At 40.0% G+C, this 18928-nt stretch overlaps 2 protein-coding genes across 2 annotated transcripts; one reads left to right on the forward strand and one right to left on the reverse strand.

Annotated features, from left to right (window-relative positions):
- The first annotated feature begins 3053 nt into the window (after window positions 1-3053).
- Window positions 3054-6338, forward strand: LOC143214581 (zinc finger BED domain-containing protein 4-like). Its single transcript, XM_076435802.1, has 5 exons — window positions 3054-3717; window positions 3805-4113; window positions 4211-4886; window positions 4963-5329; window positions 5409-6338. The coding sequence occupies exons 1-4, from the start codon at window positions 3181-3183 to the stop codon at window positions 5313-5315; spliced, it is 1875 nt and encodes a 624-aa protein (XP_076291917.1). The 5' UTR covers window positions 3054-3180; the 3' UTR covers window positions 5316-5329; window positions 5409-6338.
- LOC143214585 (uncharacterized) lies at window positions 5438-7805 on the reverse strand. The gene is made up of 2 exons (XM_076435807.1): window positions 6428-7805; window positions 5438-6353 (listed from the first exon to the last, which is right to left on the reverse strand). The coding sequence occupies exon 1, from the start codon at window positions 7158-7160 to the stop codon at window positions 6513-6515; it is 648 nt and encodes a 215-aa protein (XP_076291922.1). The 5' UTR covers window positions 7161-7805; the 3' UTR covers window positions 5438-6353; window positions 6428-6512.
- Window positions 7806-18928: the final 11123 nt, after the last annotated feature.

Below are 18928 nucleotides of genomic sequence, written 5' to 3' on the forward strand. Positions count from 1 at the left end.
AAAAAATCTGCGTGTATCCTATCCCATGCCTTTTCTGGCCAAGGCCATGGCGTCAATGGTGCGTGTGGTGGTGCTTTTTGTTCTGCAATGCAAATTTTACATGATTTTACTGTGTTTTCTATGTCCCGATCAATATTCGGCCACCACACGTACGATCGTGCCAAGGCTTTGATCTTCACCATCCCTAGGTGCGACGCATGAAAGTCGATTAATAGTTGCGCACGTAATGATTCTGGGATGATTATCCTACATCCCCAAAACAAACAATTCTCTTCTATTTCGATTTCGTTCTTTTTAGACAAATATTTTTGCTCCTCGTCCGATAACTCTTTGTGATTACTCGGCCACCCTATCGTACAAAATTTCATGATTCTGCTTAAAACTTTATCGCGTTTAGTTTCAAGGACTACTTTTTGCCAACCTATGACGCTCATTTTTTCATTCACATAATAGACCGGCGTAAAATCCGCGCCGAAAACGTCTGTATCGTCATCAATAGGTAAACGCGATAACGCATCGCAATTCCCATTACGTTCTGATTTGATGTATTCGATTTTATATCGAAAGCCCGACAGAAAATATGCCCATCTCTGCAAGCGGCTCGCGGCTGTAATCGGTATACCTTTCTTTGGACCAAAAATGTGCTCTAACGGTTTATGATCCGTGCGTAAGATTATTTCTCGGCCGAAGACAAAATCGTAGAACTTTACTAACCCGAATACAATTGCGCTAGCTTCTTTGTCTATAATCGCCCTGTTCATTTCCTTTTCCGGAATTTTCTTTGACGCATACGCAATCGGCTTTTCCGTGCCGTCTTTATATCTATGCGATAATATCGCCGAAAGTCCGTACATTGACGCATCACATGCCAAAATCAATTCCTCGTTTTGGTCGTAATGGGCCAGTACCCTAGGAGAAATCAACTCATTCTTTACCCAGCGAAAAGCTTCCTCACATTCCTTGGTCCATTCAAAATTTTTCTTGTGCGCGCCGTCAAATAGAGGCTTCAATTTTTCGGATCTATCTGCCAAAAATCTCGCGTAAAAATTAATTAATCCAAGGAAAGAGGCGAGCTGTTTGCTGTTTGTCGGTCTTGGTGCCTCAACCATCGCTTTTACCTTTGATCTTGACTTATGTAGGCCGGTCGCGTCGATAACGTAACCTAAGACTTCAATACGCTCTTTCATAAAATCACATTTTTTTCATTTAATCTTAACCCGCACTCCTCCAATCGTTTACACACTTTCTGTAAATTTTCCAGATGCTCTTTATTCGTGTGACCGGTTACAAAAATATTGTCTAGATACGCGATGGCATTTGGAATATCCTGCAAACACTCATCCATTATTTGCTGGAATTCGCTCGGGGCAGGCGCCGTGCCCTCTGTCATTTTTGTATACCGGAATAAGCCCACATGAGTCGTAATCGTTAATAATTCTTGAGATTTTTCATCAACCGGGATCTGCATGTAAGCATGTGGTAGGTCAAGTTGCGAGAAAAACGAACCCTTTTGTAATACGTGAAAAATATCGTCAATGCGCGGAAACGGTCGTTTGGTCACGTGCAAGTTTGGATTTACGGTTACTTTAAAATCGCCGCAAATTCTTACTTCGCCATTGCTTTTTAACACAGGGACTATCGGCGTGGCCCACTCGCTCGTTTCCACTTTTTTTAAATGACCCAATTTTGTTAATCTCTCTATCTCGTTTTCTACTTTAATTTTAAGCGCGTACGGAACGTGCCTTGCCCTAAGCGCGATCGGTTTTGTATTTTCCTTCACGTGTAACTTAATTTCACGTTTATTGTACCGCCCGGGCGTACTTCCGAACAATACATTAAATTCCGATAGGAGGATTTCTCTCACGTTGTTCACGTTCAAATTTAACATTTTATTACTATTGTCGCTTAATGCAGCAATGTCTGACATGTTAGGCCACAAGCCGAACTCTGCCAGCCACTGTCTACCGATCAGTGGCGGGCCATTCCCTTTCAGCAATAAACAACTTAACGTTTTTATCTGATTATTTAAATTTACTTTTAAATTCTTTAATTGGCCAATTGGCGTCATCGCGTTTTGTTCGTAACCGTATAAGTTTGTACTACACTTATCGATTTTCCAATTTCTTAAATGTTCGTTTTTAAAGTCTTCTGACATTACTGCATAGTACGTACCTGAGTCTACTTCCATCGAAACTGTTTTACCATTCAGTTTAACATTGATATACATCGGATCCGCTTTAATATTATTCACCACATTACAAACTGTTTTACACTCTTCCGCACGCAGCGAGAAAAAATCGTAGACGTGGCTGTCCGTTGAACCGCTACTGCCTTCTGCCTCATCGTTTGATTCTTGAAGAAATTTGTTGCCGGCTCTCCTCTTTTTTAAACAGGCGCTCTCCAAGTGCCCCCTTTGGTGGCAGAAACTGCATGAACTTCCTCGGTGTCTGCATATCCTGGCGATGTGGCCTGGTTTGCCACAGCAGAAACAGCTTCGCTCGGTGCTCGTGCTTGCGTATGATCCGCCCAGGTTTACTCGCCTCGGATTGTCGGGTTTTTTGTATTGGCCCGAAAGTTGCCCTTTCTCAACTTTTTCTCTCTCTGTATGACTCATGGCAAAGACTTCCTCTTTTTGATTTCTGCTGGCTAACGTCCTCACTGCTCCTGCAGCATTTTTCATTGCGCTCTCTCGAGCCGTTGCTTCTTTGAGTGCCTTGTCGAAGGTGAGGTTAGTCAATTTGAATAACTCGACCCTCGTCGACTCGTCGTGTATACCACACACTAACTGGTCCCGCAGGGCTGTGTTCAAGTCTGTATACTTGCAATGCAATGATAATTTCCGTAATCGCGTTGCAAAGTCGGCGACTGATTCGTTCGTCCCTTGCCTAGCACTGTTGAACGTGCATCTCTCCATTACTAGAGCTGCAAGCGGGCTCACAAAATGCGAGCCGAGTTCGAGTCGAGTCGAGTCGAGACTCGCTTGTGCGAGTCGAGTCGAGTTCTCGCACGAAGCGAACGGTTCGCACGGGACGGATAGTTCGCATCGATGCGAAGTACTCGCATCGATACGAACTACTCGCACCGATGCGAACTATCCGACCCGTGCGAACCGTTCGCTTCGTGCGAGAACTCGCCTAGGTTCGCTCAATCCAATCGAACTTTTCTGGGCTCGCACCGAGCATGCGGTTCGTACGAAAAGAACGCGAACGGCTTGTATCTTACACGAAGGAAACGAATCGAAATGAATTCATATTCAAGCGTAATATAACATGGTGCGAGTTATACATAGCGGGAAGAGCGGTACATCGATATTTTCATTGCCAAAAGACATTGAAGTGCAAGCGGGCTAGCACAACAACTCTGAAGCGGCATATAGAATATCAGCATCGTGAAGAATATTTCGCGGCAGAAGAGGAAGAGGAAACAGTACCCAGTACGGCCAGTACCACCAGACACGATGTAGAAGTAAATCTCACCATGCTGGAAACTAATTCTACCAGATCGAAAGTAATTACCAAATCGATTGCTGAAATGATGATACGTGATTGTCAGCCATTCTGCATCGTTGAGGATGTCGGATTTAAAAATTTAATTAGAATGTTAGAGCCGCGGTACAAATTACCCAGCCGTACCACTTTCTCAGAAAGCATTGTGCCCGCAATATATAAGGACGAGAAGAAAAGGGTGGCGACAATACTAGAAAAAGATATCACAACTGTAAGTCAGAATATTTTGTTTGAATTATAATACTGAAGTATATGTTTCTTTCTTTTTTATTTTTAATCAATCTTCTCAATTTTTCAGACAGAAACTTTTGCTTTTACAACGGACGGATGGACTTCAAAGTCCAACGAGAGTTATCTATCCGTAACTGTACATTATATGAACAACAATTTTGTGATACAAAACTTCACATTAAAAATACATAATGTGACGGAATCACACACTGGAGAACATATAAATTCGTTCTTGAGAAATACTGTAAGGGAATGGAACCTTGATAAGACAGAATTCCATATATATTTTGTAACAGACAATGCTGCAAACATGGTGAAAGCAGTACGATTAAGTCCTACATGGGAGCGAATTCCATGTTTCGCTCACACTTTACAGGTATAAACATGTTAATAACAATTATTTACCAAAGTAGACTTTATCTCGATGAACAATATGTGTTTTAACGGCAAAATGTAATATTTTCTTTTTTCAGTTGACTATCAAAGATGCAATGAAGCCGTGCACAGGATTGGCATCTTTGTTGCAAAAATGTCGGCGAATCGTCGGACATTTTCATCGGTCGTCGACGGCCAATGAAAAATTAAAAATGGAACAAACGGTGCAGTATCCGGAGAGGACGCCGTTAAAATTGATCATCGACTGCCAAACGAGATGGAATTCTCAGTTTGACATGATAAATAGGCTGATCAACGTGCGTCGAGCATTGCACCATGTGCTGTGCGAACCGGACATGCCCGACCTGTTTACGGCCCGCGAGTGGACCGAAATGGAAAAATATTCCACGTATCTTAAACTGTTCAAAGAGGCGACTGAAATGATGTCAGTACAAGATACACCCACCCTTCCAAGTTACATTCCTACAGTACACGCAATTCGTGACAGGTTAACCAAAATTCAGGAGAACGACAGTGACAGCGAAGTCGCGAAATTGAAAAGGAATTTGATCACTGAACTGGACGCAAGATTTTCTTTTGCTACGAACATGGAATGTCTAGTAGCAAGCATGCTTTTAGATCCGCGTATAAAAGATAGATTGTTGCCAATGGAGAGGAAAGACGAGGCAAAAGCTGTATTAAATAAATTTGCAACGACATATAGTAAACCGTCTACACCGAATGCAGATGAAACCGTTGCAGATGAAAACGTTGGTGAGTGTAAAAGAATCACAAAAATGAACGAGATTGCATTTAATATAGTACGTATATATTACATATCTTTTTGCAGCATCATCATCATCAGCAGCAGAAGCATCAACGCATACGCTGTTCGCGTTCTTTAAAGATGTAGCGCAGCTCGAAGGCCACACAACAAATATTGTGTGCAGCCAAACAGACGCTTACATAAGCGAAAAATTGATTTCACCGGAATCGTGTATTCTGGAGTGGTGGAACCAAAATTCTACACGATATCGTGATTTAGCAATAGTTGCTAGGAATTTATTAAGCGTTCCAGCAACACAAACGTATAGTGAAAGATTATTCTCACTCGCTGGGAATATAGTTACAGAGAGGAGATCGTCTTTACTATCAGAAAAAGTGGAGCAACTCTGCTTTGTATTTGCCAATCAGAAATTGTAGATTGTACTGCAAAGGTATGTATCACTTTTATCATTTATGTTGTTATTGATATTGTTGTTATTATTATTTACTGTTCTTGTTATTCGCCAGTAGAAGAGAGAAGAGGGGGGGCGCCGACTCCAGCGTAAGCCAAAAGATTGATAATCGTATCAGTTCCAACCAGAAGTATTGTTCGACGAGCCAAAGCGGATTTTGGCGTGAACATAGATCTTCATCTCCAATTTCGATGGAAAGTCAGAAGAACGTGTCTTTTCAAGATTTTTTCACCAACCCGCTTTAAAAAAATTGTTATTATTGTTATTATTGTTATTATTGTTATTATTGTTATTATATCTAGAGAGAGAGAGAGAGACAGAGAGAGAAAGAGAATGAGAGAGAAATAAAGAAAAATTCATTTTCAATTTAATACATACGTGATATGTGTTAATTTTTAATTAAAAAGAAATACCTTGATTTACCTAAATACTCTACTAACTCGTCATATATAGTATCTAAATAAACATGCTTCCAAGGAATAATAAAATTGTGCAAGCTATTATTTAAATATATCTTTTTGCGTTTTCATAAAACCTTCTACAAGTATAAATAATATCGTTCATCGTGTCAATTTTGCACAGAATTTACATACCCACTTCAACATTTGCAAATTCAGAAAAGACTTCGAGATGAAAATCAATCATGTCTACTTATTCACATAAATCTAGAAAATAGTTGTTTTTGCATAACTGTTTTCAATAAGAGGGTTATAGAAATTCTGAATTTACATTAATCAACATTATGGCCATTTTACTATCAAAATATATAATAAAATATCCTAAATATTTAGCACCATCAATATATTAAAATTATGAAAATATCGATGTACCGCTCTTCCCGCTATGTATAACTCGCACCATGTTATATTACGCTTGAATATGAATTCATTTCGATTCGTTTCCTTCGTGTAAGATACAAGCCGTTCGCGTTCTTTTCGTACGAACCGCATGCTCGGTGCGAGCCCAGAAAAGTTCGATTGGATTGAGCGAACCTAGGCGAGTTCTCGCACGAAGCGAACGGTTCGCACGGGTCGGATAGTTCGCATCGGTGCGAGTAGTTCGTATCGATGCGAGTACTTCGCATCGATGCGAACTATCCGTCCCGTGCGAACCGTTCGCTTCGTGCGAGAACTCGACTCGACTCGGCTCGACTCAGTCGAACTTAGTTCGGCTCGCATTCTGCAGATGTTCGCACAGCCCTATCCATTACTTCCGACGGCTTAGGGTTGAGGTGTTCTGACATTAACCTTACTAAGTCAGTGAACTTTTTTGTAGCTGGTTTGTCGGGCGCACATAAACTTCGAATGAGTATGTACGCCTCCTCATCGAAATGCGTCAGTAGCGTGGCCGCTTGCATTTTATCATCTTCGATTTTCTTTACGACAAGGTAGAGCTCTAATCTTTCTATAAATGCCTCCCAGTCGTCCGTTTTCAAATGGAATAATAGCTTCGTATTCTCCGCCATTTCGCTTTCGTCACTGCTCACGTTGCTTGTGTTTACCTTGCTGGTATTCTCCGTACGACTGATTTTAATTTTGTGTACGTCGAACTTCTCGTTCGACCTTCCAGGCCCCTCCTTGTTTTCGTCTCTTGTACAAGGCTGCTCGGGTCTTTTCTGACTCTCGATCTCTGCTCGCACTAGATCGACCAGTTGCTTACGCAATATGTCGCGGTACGTATCTTCATCTACTTCGACACCCCTTTTTTTTAACTCGGCGATAATATCGTCCTTTCGTAGTTGCTGCGCTTTGCTAAGTGTCAACTGACTTTTGGAGTCGTCGCTCTCGTGACTTTGGTCCGAGTCGGACATCAGCGTCCGCTACTTTCACACCTAAGTCACTTTGTGCACAATCGCGCACTAATTGCGTCTCGTGTTCGCAGCACAACACGTGTGTGCGTATGATGACTCTCCCGTTCGCGTATGACGACTCTCTTTGCTCTTGCTGCTCGTCCTTCGGACGGAACAACGAATCGACTATACACTTTCCACTATCACACTTTCGTCGCTGGGTACCAGCGGAATCCTTCCGAATCCTCGTCGCCAGTGCTGTGTTTTATAAGGCCGCGGGTATGTAAACGGTAACACCGAGACACTCTTAACCTATAAGGCTTTATTCACGATGTACATATAACAGATGTGTCCGGGACAGGGCCACGGAGAGAGTGATCGCATTGTCGCATTGCTACCGATCACCGACGCGCCGGTAGGGCGCGCCATTGTACACGCTGTACATACTCATAAAGCGCGTACACCACAATATGATGATGAAGAATGAGTACATATTATACTACGACAACACCACACACACCCACACAGTGTTTCTGAGCGGATAACCCGAAAAATTTATTTTCTGTTTATTTTTTTTTGTAAACACGTTGTGGGTTCTATATAGGGTGATACATATATAAGGTGAGCTTTCAATTTTGAAAAACTACATCTGGATTTTTGCATGCGTGGTCGGGCCGGCCTAACGGCCGGCCCCCTCCGCCCCCCACCACCTAACCTAACCTAACTAATTCTGATCGCATAATTTTTGTATTTTATATAGCCGTCATACAGAATTTGAACTAATAATGAAAATCATGCGATCAGAATTGGTTAGGGTTAGGTGGTGGGGGGCGGAGAGGGCCGGCCTGACGGCCGGCCCGACCACGCACGCGAAAATCCAGATGTAGTCTTTCAAAATTGAAAGCTCACCTTATATATGTAACATCGTTCACCGTATATAGAATATCGATCGACAATCGTAGAAACAGTTGCCGCGCGGTCGCAGCATACTGACGCATACGCACAGCACGGGCGTGCACGTATAGGCAAAATTAAATGTAGTAGTAGCTACAGTTTTTCGCAAATATCTCAAAAACTAAGACAGAGCGGCGGTTACATATATAGGAAAAAGTTGTTCAGAATGTTGAGTTTTACAACATATTTAAATTTTATCAAAATCGGTGAGGCCTTTTATGCACAATTACCATTTATTTATATGATTTGTAAGAGATAACACATTTATTACAAATCAAAGAACAATTGTTTTAATAAATTATGAATAAATTAATCGAAGTGAATAAAATAGCTAATTACCCTCACATGTCTGGAAACAGAAGAATATTGTAATATAATTACATATTTTTAATTATAACAGTGGTACATGTCTTAAAGCATACGAAACATAATACGCAGAAACAGCTTGCACATCGAATAAGTGCAGTATTGTTACATTGGAACCTGCTTCTTTCTACTTCTATGAAAAAACAGATTTGATTCGTGTTTTGGAAAAGTTAATTCGGCTGCATGCCATACATATTCCAGCATAGGTTAAAAAATTGGTGCAAGCTGTTTCAGCGTATTATGTTTCGTATGCTTTTACGACATGTAAATCGGTGACCTGGAGGCCTTGCACTCTCCTTGTAAGTGTAATATAGTATGCATAATAAATAATTATAAGCCGAAACCCCACAACAATTATGATAATTGAAACAATTAAATATATTCTAAATTGAATAACAGTAATACTGATTTACAATAGAGATTGGTGAAGTCACCAGATCTTATATACAGGGTGAATTCGATAAAGCAGGACACCTATATGTCTCCGTTAGGATTAGAGATAGAAGAAAATGTTAGAGAGAAAAGTTGTACTGTTAAAGGGGGCAAATATGGTGATATAAAAAATGTTCCGTTTGTAGTCGTCTTCAAGGTCTTTTGAAGGTCATCGATGATTTTTGATACATAACTACATTTTTATTTTATTGCATCGTGCAACTGATTGAAAATTACATTCAGATATGTATAATAACATGACCTTAATCTTGATCTGAAGGTAAAACTTTAGTTTTCGAAGATCAAGGTAATTTCAATGTTATTATACATATCTGAATGTATTTTTCGATCAGTTGCACGATGCAATAAAATAAAAATATAGTTATGTATCAAAAAACATCGATGACCTTGACAACTTCGAAAAAAATGACCTTTGGAAAAAAATATTCTTGCCAGATATTTGGTCCATTGATGATATGCACATTACGTAACAAATATTTTTTGCATCACCATAGCCGGAAGAGATGGACCGCGCAAAGAAACGCCAATTTTCGAAGATCAAGGTCATTTGAAGGTCATAGTGTACCGCATCATTGAACTCGTCTTGAAATCAGCTACAACACTGTGAAGTTAAAAATATATGGTGCTATTTAAAAATCATCGATGACCTTCAGAAGACCTTGAAAACGACTACAAACGGAACATTTTTTTATATCACCATATTTGCCCCCTTTAACAGTACGACTTTTATCTGTAACATTTTCTTCTATCTCTAATCCTAACGGCGATATTTAGGTGTCCTACATTATCGAATTCACCCTGTAGACATATATACATATATCTACATTTGTGTGATTGAACTTTGATTGAATTTTTTTGTGATATTACGGTTGAATCGTGCCGATTGCAGATCTTTGATAGCGTTTGCTATTGGATATTGTTCGCCCGAATCATTGATAACATTCAATTGTTCTATTATCGATTGAAGTATTGTTATGTTAATAGTTTTTATATTATTGTTGTCGTTTGGTTGATTTTATTATTATTGTAAAATGTCTACTTCTAAAGAAACCGCAGCTTTGAGCGCGAACTCGTGTAAATATTTTAGTGAGATTACGTCTAACGCAATGGCTGAGACTTTTACGATTCAACAAGCTTTTTGACGGGAGAAATATTACGTTAACGATATACAAAACGCGTCTTGCCTACCCGAAATTTGCGGGAGATGTTTATCAGAGCAGTCATTTTAAAATTGAGGGGTGAAGCTCGAGATTGTATTTATGATATTGTGTTCGAATCAGTTGATGAACAAATTAAACACCTAAAAAGACGTTTTTCTTATTAAAGACTTCTCGAATATTACCAACGGGAGATTGCAAACATTTGTATGAATAAAAACGAATCTACACGAAATCAACAGCCTTGAATTCGTTTATTAAAGGTTTACCGGATGAACTAGCAAGAGCAGTAGCTGCAAGAGATCCGCAAACGTTGGGGGATGCATTGGAAATAGCATTGAGGGTAGTTTAACCGTTCTTTCCTTCTCTCTATATATATTCCGATAAATTATTCTTTATGAAATCTATGAGAGTCGAATCTCTTGCCCTTACCTTTCGCACTCCACTGGATTGGTTACGGATCCAATGATCGCGATCTCGATGTATGAGAATTAAAGGTTCGTACCTCCAGGAAGTGGAAACCGGTAGAATTGGGTGAAGCTCGATGAAGTTTGGAGATCGAGATTTGAGAAAAGAAAACACCGTGTATTTAACCTTCGTTACACAAGGTGCTCGATAGACGATTTGGACTAGAGCTGTGACTTATGAGATACTCGGGTACTCGGGTAAGCCATGAGATACCCGGGTAAACGAAAATTACCCGAGTACCCGGGTATCTCATGAGATAGTCGGCTACCCGGGTATCTCATGAGATAGTCGGCTACCCGGGTATCTTATGAGATAGTCGGCTATCCGTGTACTCGGTTCCAGGGCTTGAAAACTGTTACGATATCGGATCCGGTTCTCGAAACAGTTATGAAGAACCGAAATGATGTTATGACTGTTACTAACAATAAATAGAATATCGGTTCTGGCTTATATCTGGCTTATTTCGATTCCATAACTGTTATTCTTCGGTTCTGGATTTCGGTTCTGCCATTCTGTATTCTGTATTGTGTTCGGACTTATAATATTTATTATTTATGTAGTTATTTATTGTTATTTATAGTTAATTTTTATAATTTGTTTCTATAATATAATCACTATTTGAATTATTATTTCAATAATAATTTATTGTTAGAATAATTGTTTAAACAAATAAATTTTTATAATTTGTTTCTATATTCACTATTTGAATTACTAATTAACCAACAATAATTTATTGTTATAATAATTGTTTAAACAAATACATTTTTATAATTTGTTTCTATATTCATTATTTGAATTATTATTTCACTAATAATTTATTGTAGAAATAATTGTTTAAACAAATAAATTTTTATAATTTGTTTCTATATTCATTATTCTATATTCATATTTGAATAATAATTTATTGTAGAAATGATTGTTTAAACAGTTTAAATCAGTGATGAGCAACCGGCAGGACCGCGGGCCGCATTTGGCTCGCTAGCAAACTGCCTGCAGCCTGCCGGAATCCGGCGTTGCGCGACGCAACAAAGTATTTACTATTGCTTGCTTTGCCGGTTGAGGCCCGCGCGTAATCTTTCCACTTTTGACCCACAATACGCCGCGGGTTGCTCACCACTGGTTTAAACATATAAATTTTTATAATTTATTTCTATATTCATTATTTGAATTATTATTTAAATAGCAATTTATTGCCAAAATAATTGTTTTAATAAATCAATTTTTATAATGTGTTTCTATATTCATTATTTTAATTATTATTGCAATAATAATTTATCGTCGAAATAATTGTTTAAACATATAAATTTTTATAACTTGTTTCTATATTCAATATTTGAATTATTATTTCAATAATAGAATTTATTGTTACAATAATTGTTTAAATTCTAAATGAATAAATTTTTACAATTTATTTCTATATTCATCCATTCAAAAAGTTATTTATTTAAACAATTATTTTAACAATAAATTATTATTGGAATAATAATGAAAATAACAAATAAAACAAGTTTCTATACATTATAAAAATTAATTTATTTATAAATTATTTAAACAATAAATAATAATTAAAAACTATTTAAATAATTATTATCTAAACAAATGTGTATACATTATTTGTGCAGCATAAAAATGTATTTAATAATTGTTTAATAATAAATACGTATTTAAATAGTGCATATACAAATAAAATTGTAAGCATTATAAGAAACTATTTATTTAAAACATTGTTAAAAAATTCATTAATAATAAATAATAATTTATATAATTAGTATATAAACAAATTTTTATACATTATATGTGCAGCATAAAAATGTATTTAAATAATTGTTGAAATAACAAACACTATTTGTTCAAAATGTCGATTTGTATACCATAATAAAAAATCATCGAAATCAGTGTAGTGGTCGAGATATCAATAATTGCCCGATTATGCCGAACAATTTTTGTGTTTTTTAATCATATACGTGTTAATATACGGTCACTCTGTCTGCTTGCATACATTGTACGATCTTGGGCCGAACAGAATACAGAATAACACGACCGAATCATAACCGAAATTCAGCTCGGGTAGTAATAATTCTAGTAGCCAATTCTGAGATCTCATGAGATGCTTGGGCACCACCCGGGTACCCGGGTAGTAGGCTGTCTTATGAGATGCTTGGGCACCCGGGTACTCGGCTGTCTTATGAGATACCCGGGTATTTTTGCTCTACCCGGGTGTCTCATGGGTACCCGAGTACCCGGGTATCTCATATACTCGGGTAAAGGTACTAGCTCTAATTTGGACTCTGAGCAACGTTTGTTTGTGTCGCGTCTGACTAGGGCGATATGACAATGGGTTGACGCGAGTCTCGACACACGTACCGGGATGTATAACAAAGAAAACACGCAATGTGCGGCGTTTGATATGCAATGAACACGATTACCGCTGTAATCCGCTCGCTCGCTCGTCTGTGTGAGCCGTTGTCGGATGTCGGACGAAAACGGATCCACTGTACGCGCAGCCTTAGTCAAACTGAAAATAGGAAAATTTGAGAAGCACTATCGAGGTCCCTGTAAGATCGTTTCAATTCTGGAAAAGAATAATGTTATATTAGAACACGAAAACGGAAAGCAATTTACAAAACATGTTGACAAGATACAATTAGCATAGGGAAAAGAGAGAAGGGGGCACACGCATTGTTGACATGATATGAAGGCCAAAGCCTTAACGAATACATAGCAACGCAGACTCAAGATTGTGCTTCGAAGGGTCGACTAGCGAATAACTTTAATAACGGATAGCGTCACTGAAGACTAATCTTTATATATATATGGTGGAGAACACCAATGTCACAAAGCTTGTATTAAAGCCGGAGTACATACCACGGCAATGCAGGAAAAGGGAAGGAGGAAAACCAACCCAGCTCCCATAAACATAACGCAAACATTGAATGTCTTCTTAATCAACCAAACATCATGTTGTACTAGAATTTGTTGTTGCGCTTAACCATGGTATACTTAAGTAAAAATTTTTATTAATAGCGGAACATTGTTGATAATGGACGGGGAAGGGAGCAGTGGAGGTCCAAGCCGCCCCAAGGCAGGACGACGACTATTCGTAACACGACTGGCGCCATATACAAAGAAGGAGGATTTGCAGAAAACCTTCAAGGACTACGAATTGGAGCATGCAGTGGTCCTGCGGAAGAAAACAGGCAACCAGGCGTTCTTAACGTTTGCAACAAAAGAGCAAGCAGAAAGGGCAATGGCGAGTACTTTTACCGTACATAAGAGAAAGTTAAGGCTATTGCAAGGAGACCCTTGGCATGAATGGAAGATAATTAAACAACGACCAGCCGTTAACCCATTTCCGGGACTGGATTTAACGGATAAAATACCGCTACCAATAGAATGCATAGTGCATATCGCGCAGTATCTACCATTTCCAGACAGGGCCCGAATGGAACAATTATCGCGGAGGTGGAGAACCGGGGCTCTGGCTTCGTTTCATCAAATTAGGCACCTGGATCTTACAGACTGGCGCTGGCCACAGACCTGGTCGGGTAGAAAAGTCACAACAGATGCGTTCTACTGGTTGATGCGAAGAACACGAAATATTCACAAAATAACGATTGCGGAAGAAACACTGACGCAGTCCCTGCGACCACAGGTGGTAGCAATAGCCTTGAAGGAGGCTCCGGAACTGACCACCATCGATCTTACCGCCGCGCCTATCAGACCATCGGCGATGAGAAATCTAGCGGAAGCAGCAAATAGGCTGGAACAACTGAGTATAGGCGAATGTTGCGGAAGCGTGGACACGGACTTGATACAAGTCCTGGAAGGAGCAGCGCAATTAACTTCATTTAAGGCAACGCGGACAGTTTTAAAAGGACGATCTCTACTACACCTGCACGCAGGCTTAAAACAGCTGACCTTATATCGCTGTAAAGGACTGCGAATAGAATTTTTACAGGGTGTATTGGCCAAACTCCAAAAACTGGAATACATAGAGTTAAATTTTTGCGAACCACTGCCGAACTATAGCGTATTGAATGCACTCAGGGAAAATACAGCAATACAGCAAACTCTGACATCCCTCAAAATTCATGCATATACCATTGAGGAGCTGCAACAGGAGCAACAAGAACAACAGGAAGCGAACGTAGTGGGCGCAGAGGTAGCAGACTTCGTCGAATTAGATGTCGGACCTATAGGGCAACTGTCGCCCATAACGGATAATTATAGGAAACTGACTCATCTAAGCCTAACGTTCTGTGGATGGGTCACACAAACCATGATCTATGAAATCGCAGAGAAAATGCCTCTGCTCCAATATCTTAACCTAACCGGATGTACCAACGTGAGAGGGGAGGATGCACTGAATCCGTTAGCAACGCTGGCCTACCTTCGGATCCTCGAGATAAATCATATGTATCCAACACTGGAGGGGGAGGTGTTTGCCCATTTGCACACATTGGAGGAATTGCACAGCAGGGGCAACCCGGCAATCAATGACGAGCACGTCTGCGGAGCGATAAGAAACTGTTGCGGAAGTATTACCAAACTAATTATAAACTGCGCACGTGATATTATTGGAAGGAATAATCGATCGAAACCAATGACACTATATATGGGGGGAACTAAGCTGACGCGAGCGACGAAAATAAAAAGGAACCTTCTTGTGCGCATTGTTTATGATCGGCAATATCAGCTGTTGCTCTCCTAAAGTGGCGTATTATTTGTTCCACACTCCCGCATCTGTGTAACATAATTGTACCGTAAATAACGCATTATCCACTGCCAGTATCGTCGAGGACGACGATGATTTTAAGGAGGGAGGACTGTTACGTTCCGAACATAGAATTTCATTCTTTTCTCTTGCCGTCGGCTGTGCTGTGGTTTGATAATGCGTTAGCATTGTTGGAATTCCCTAATCAATTGCAGCACGGTCTTTGACGTGATAAATATCGATTCTCTTAGCAACGCGAGTAATGTGTATATATATAACGCATACCCTCCTTGGAATCAACGTTGTCCAAATGTAAAATTTAAGCTATAGTCCAAAGGAAGGATCGTGGGGGTCAAAGCCGTTATTACTACCGTTAAAATTAAGGAATGTCGATAAGCGGATAATCGAGGCGAGGTGCGAGAGAGGACAATTGTTGTGAAGTATTTATAGAAGCATAGTAGCAACGTTCGTCGTTGTGGGTATTCCCTAGCTACACATGTTTCTCCTTCTACAAGGTCCTTCGCATGCCTTCTCTCTCGCACACCGCTCGGCAACGGCAGCGGCGTATACAGTCACGGGCTGTGAGCTAACCATGCATAAGACTCAGCACTCGAAGGCAAACGGCCGTCTCCGAATTCTTAAATTTGATTGGTTGAGGCGCGCGGCGTAATAGGAAGGGACTCGAGCAGAGAGGATATGAGAGTGCTCACGCTATAAGAAGGACCCAACAGTATATTGAAAACAAATTTGATGTTGGACAGTGTAATCTTATTTTCAGTTATACCCTTCTACTTTGCCACATTCACCTCTATTATTAAACAATTTTACATTGTAGGTATCTGTGCTGAGCATTTTTCATCTGAAATGTTCAGTATTGCATTGCACGGAAATGCAAGAAGAAAGTTGAAAGTGAACGCCGTACCTGAACCTTGGACGAATCGGAGTCGGAATCAGGAAGAAGAGGAACTTCTTGAAAGCAGCAGCGAAAACACTGCGGCAGAAGAAGTGGATGAAGTAATCATCGAAGAGACGATAATAATCTCTGATGAAGAAGAAACAGACGGCATAATCGAAAGGGTTGTACCCCTACAACAAGAGGATTCCGGCGTGGACGAAGAACTCCAATGCCAACATGTTACGCGGGTTTATGAAAGAAGATCGCTAAACTTTTCCGAGAGTGACGACGACAGGATGGATTGGACACGGATAGAGGCGGTTCCAATGCCGCGGAAAAAATCTTTGGATATTCGAAAGAAAGCAAGATCTAGGAGTACATTTTCAAGACTGCTAAGGATCAACAGAAGTTTGAGGATGCGACTCAAATACATGAAGCAGAAAGTGGACAGAGCAACCAGGTCCAAAGCTCTTCAGATAAAAAAATTGTGTAAAAGAGAGACCGTGGACGATTTTTTAAATAGGCACAAGTGCCTCAGCAATGCTGCACGAACCATGGTGAAATTGCAGCTGAAGAAGAAAAACGCGCAATATTCAACGGAGGAGCAGGATCTAGCGAAAATGATATTTTATAATTCGCCATCGGCCTACAACAACCTGAGACGAAGTGGTTGTCATTTACCAGCGGAAAGTACAGTTCGACGATGGATTGCAGCCAACGATATCCGAACAGGATTTTCTGATAAGATATTTGACAATATCAAGATGCGACTCTCCCAATTACCATATGAGCAGAGGCTGTGTGCTCTTAAATGGGACGAAATGTCAATTAAAACATGGGAGGCATATTCAGCCTTCTTAGATCAAGTGGAAGGTATTGAGGATTTGGGAATTTTGGGCCAACGTGACGCAAAAGCACGTTACGTCTTCGTATTTTGTGTAGACAGCATTAATGCTGAAAATAAGTGGAGGCAGCCACTAGCATATTTCCTGCCAGGAATAAGAGGATTAAAAGCAGAAGACGTAATTAAACTTCTGCATATATGTTTGCGACGGTTGAAAGAGTGTGGAGCACTTGTAAAGATACTAACCTGTGATCAGTGCTCCACCAATCAGAAAATATATAAACTATTGGGAGCAACGGAAGACAATCCATCTTTCAATTACGGGGGAACAACTTACTATGCGACATTTGATTTCCCACATTTAATTAAGCGGCTGGTGTCACAATTGAGGAAACATGGACATATATACATTGGACAAGAATGCATAATTTCATTTTCCGATATGCACTCAACATGGAATTATGATAGGACTATGAACTCCTCGAGATTGCTGTCCCACATAACGGATACGCATATCAATCCAAATGCGTTCCAAACTATGAACGTGAAGCGGGCGTTTCAAATGTTTGGCCGGAGATTTGCTACAGCAGTACAACTTGCGGGCCAAGATGCAAAAGGATTGAAAGAATGCAGCACAACGTGGGAGAATACGGCAGAATTTATCAAGAGGATGGACAAATTGATAGATTTTTGCAATTGTTATTATATTAACAGCAATAGCGAAAAGAAGCCTATTTGCAAGCGGAATGACGTTGTATATACACACATCCAAGAAACAATGGAATGGACAAGTACATGGAGCCTGAAGCCATATGAACAAGGATGTCAACGTACGAGTATGAAGAGACCGCCCTGCTTTAGCGGTATAACCCAGACTCTACGCGCATTTATACAAGTATATGATTCCATAACGGAAAATGAAAACACACGTGATTTCAAGTTTGCTGTGGGGCTGGCAAATCAGGATTCCGTGGAACACATGTTCTCGAAAATGCGACTACGAGGCGGATTCAATTTTAATCCAACGGCGCGTATGGTACGACTGGGTATACGGCAAATTATGTGTTCGAGAATGGTAAAAGTTGGAGATCGAACCAACACTCGCGATGAAGGCGAGGAATTACAACCGTTGATTGCGGTTGAAAGCACTCTTCCCGCGATATGCAATTTCACGACGAGTGAGAATTGCTTGGAAGATGAAGAGGACGAAGGAGCATTGGAATGCGCAATTGATTTTCAGAGCAACACGCAAGGGACGAGTGTTGATATGACAGAAGAAAGATCTCTGTATGAAGCATCGTCCATCACATACTTCGCGGGCTACGTCGTGCATCATGTGATGAAGAAATTTAACTGCACTGAATGTCGCGATACTATGATGAAGATTCCATTGGACTGCATGCGACCTGAAGAAGAATACATTGCAAGCAGAGAATATTCAGACGACGATGACGATGAATATTCACCTGATGTAACGAAACTCTCACGCCCTACAGAGGTATTCGTGAACATCATAATAAAGCAATTGCAAATTTTCAATAACAAGTGGGAGATATTTTGGCACGGGAAAAAGGTATTAGAAAACCTGTGTACAGCGGCAATGAGAGAAATGAACGCACAAGATCCGACTTGGTTTCAAAAAGAAAATAGCTGCTACGAACATAGGGTAGCAGCATTGAAACACTTGTACAAAGTTAAATTACATGCCCAAGCACGGAGAAGAAATCAAGAGGAAAAAATACATCAAGCAGCGAAAAGATCACGAAAATTAAAAACAATATTGCATCAATAATGAGCTCCCACCAATCTGTTCATGCTCATCCGAACTCGCGTCGAGGTGGACCGAATAGCTGAGACGCGAAGGAGGAGAAGATGCAACATTTCATCGAGATGCCGAAGAAGATGATCGAAATCTGCCGCTGCCAAATTTAGAAGAGG

Source organism: Lasioglossum baleicum, chromosome 12 (assembly GCF_051020765.1).
Source record: "Lasioglossum baleicum chromosome 12, iyLasBale1, whole genome shotgun sequence".
Taxonomy (NCBI): domain Eukaryota; kingdom Metazoa; phylum Arthropoda; class Insecta; order Hymenoptera; family Halictidae; genus Lasioglossum; species Lasioglossum baleicum.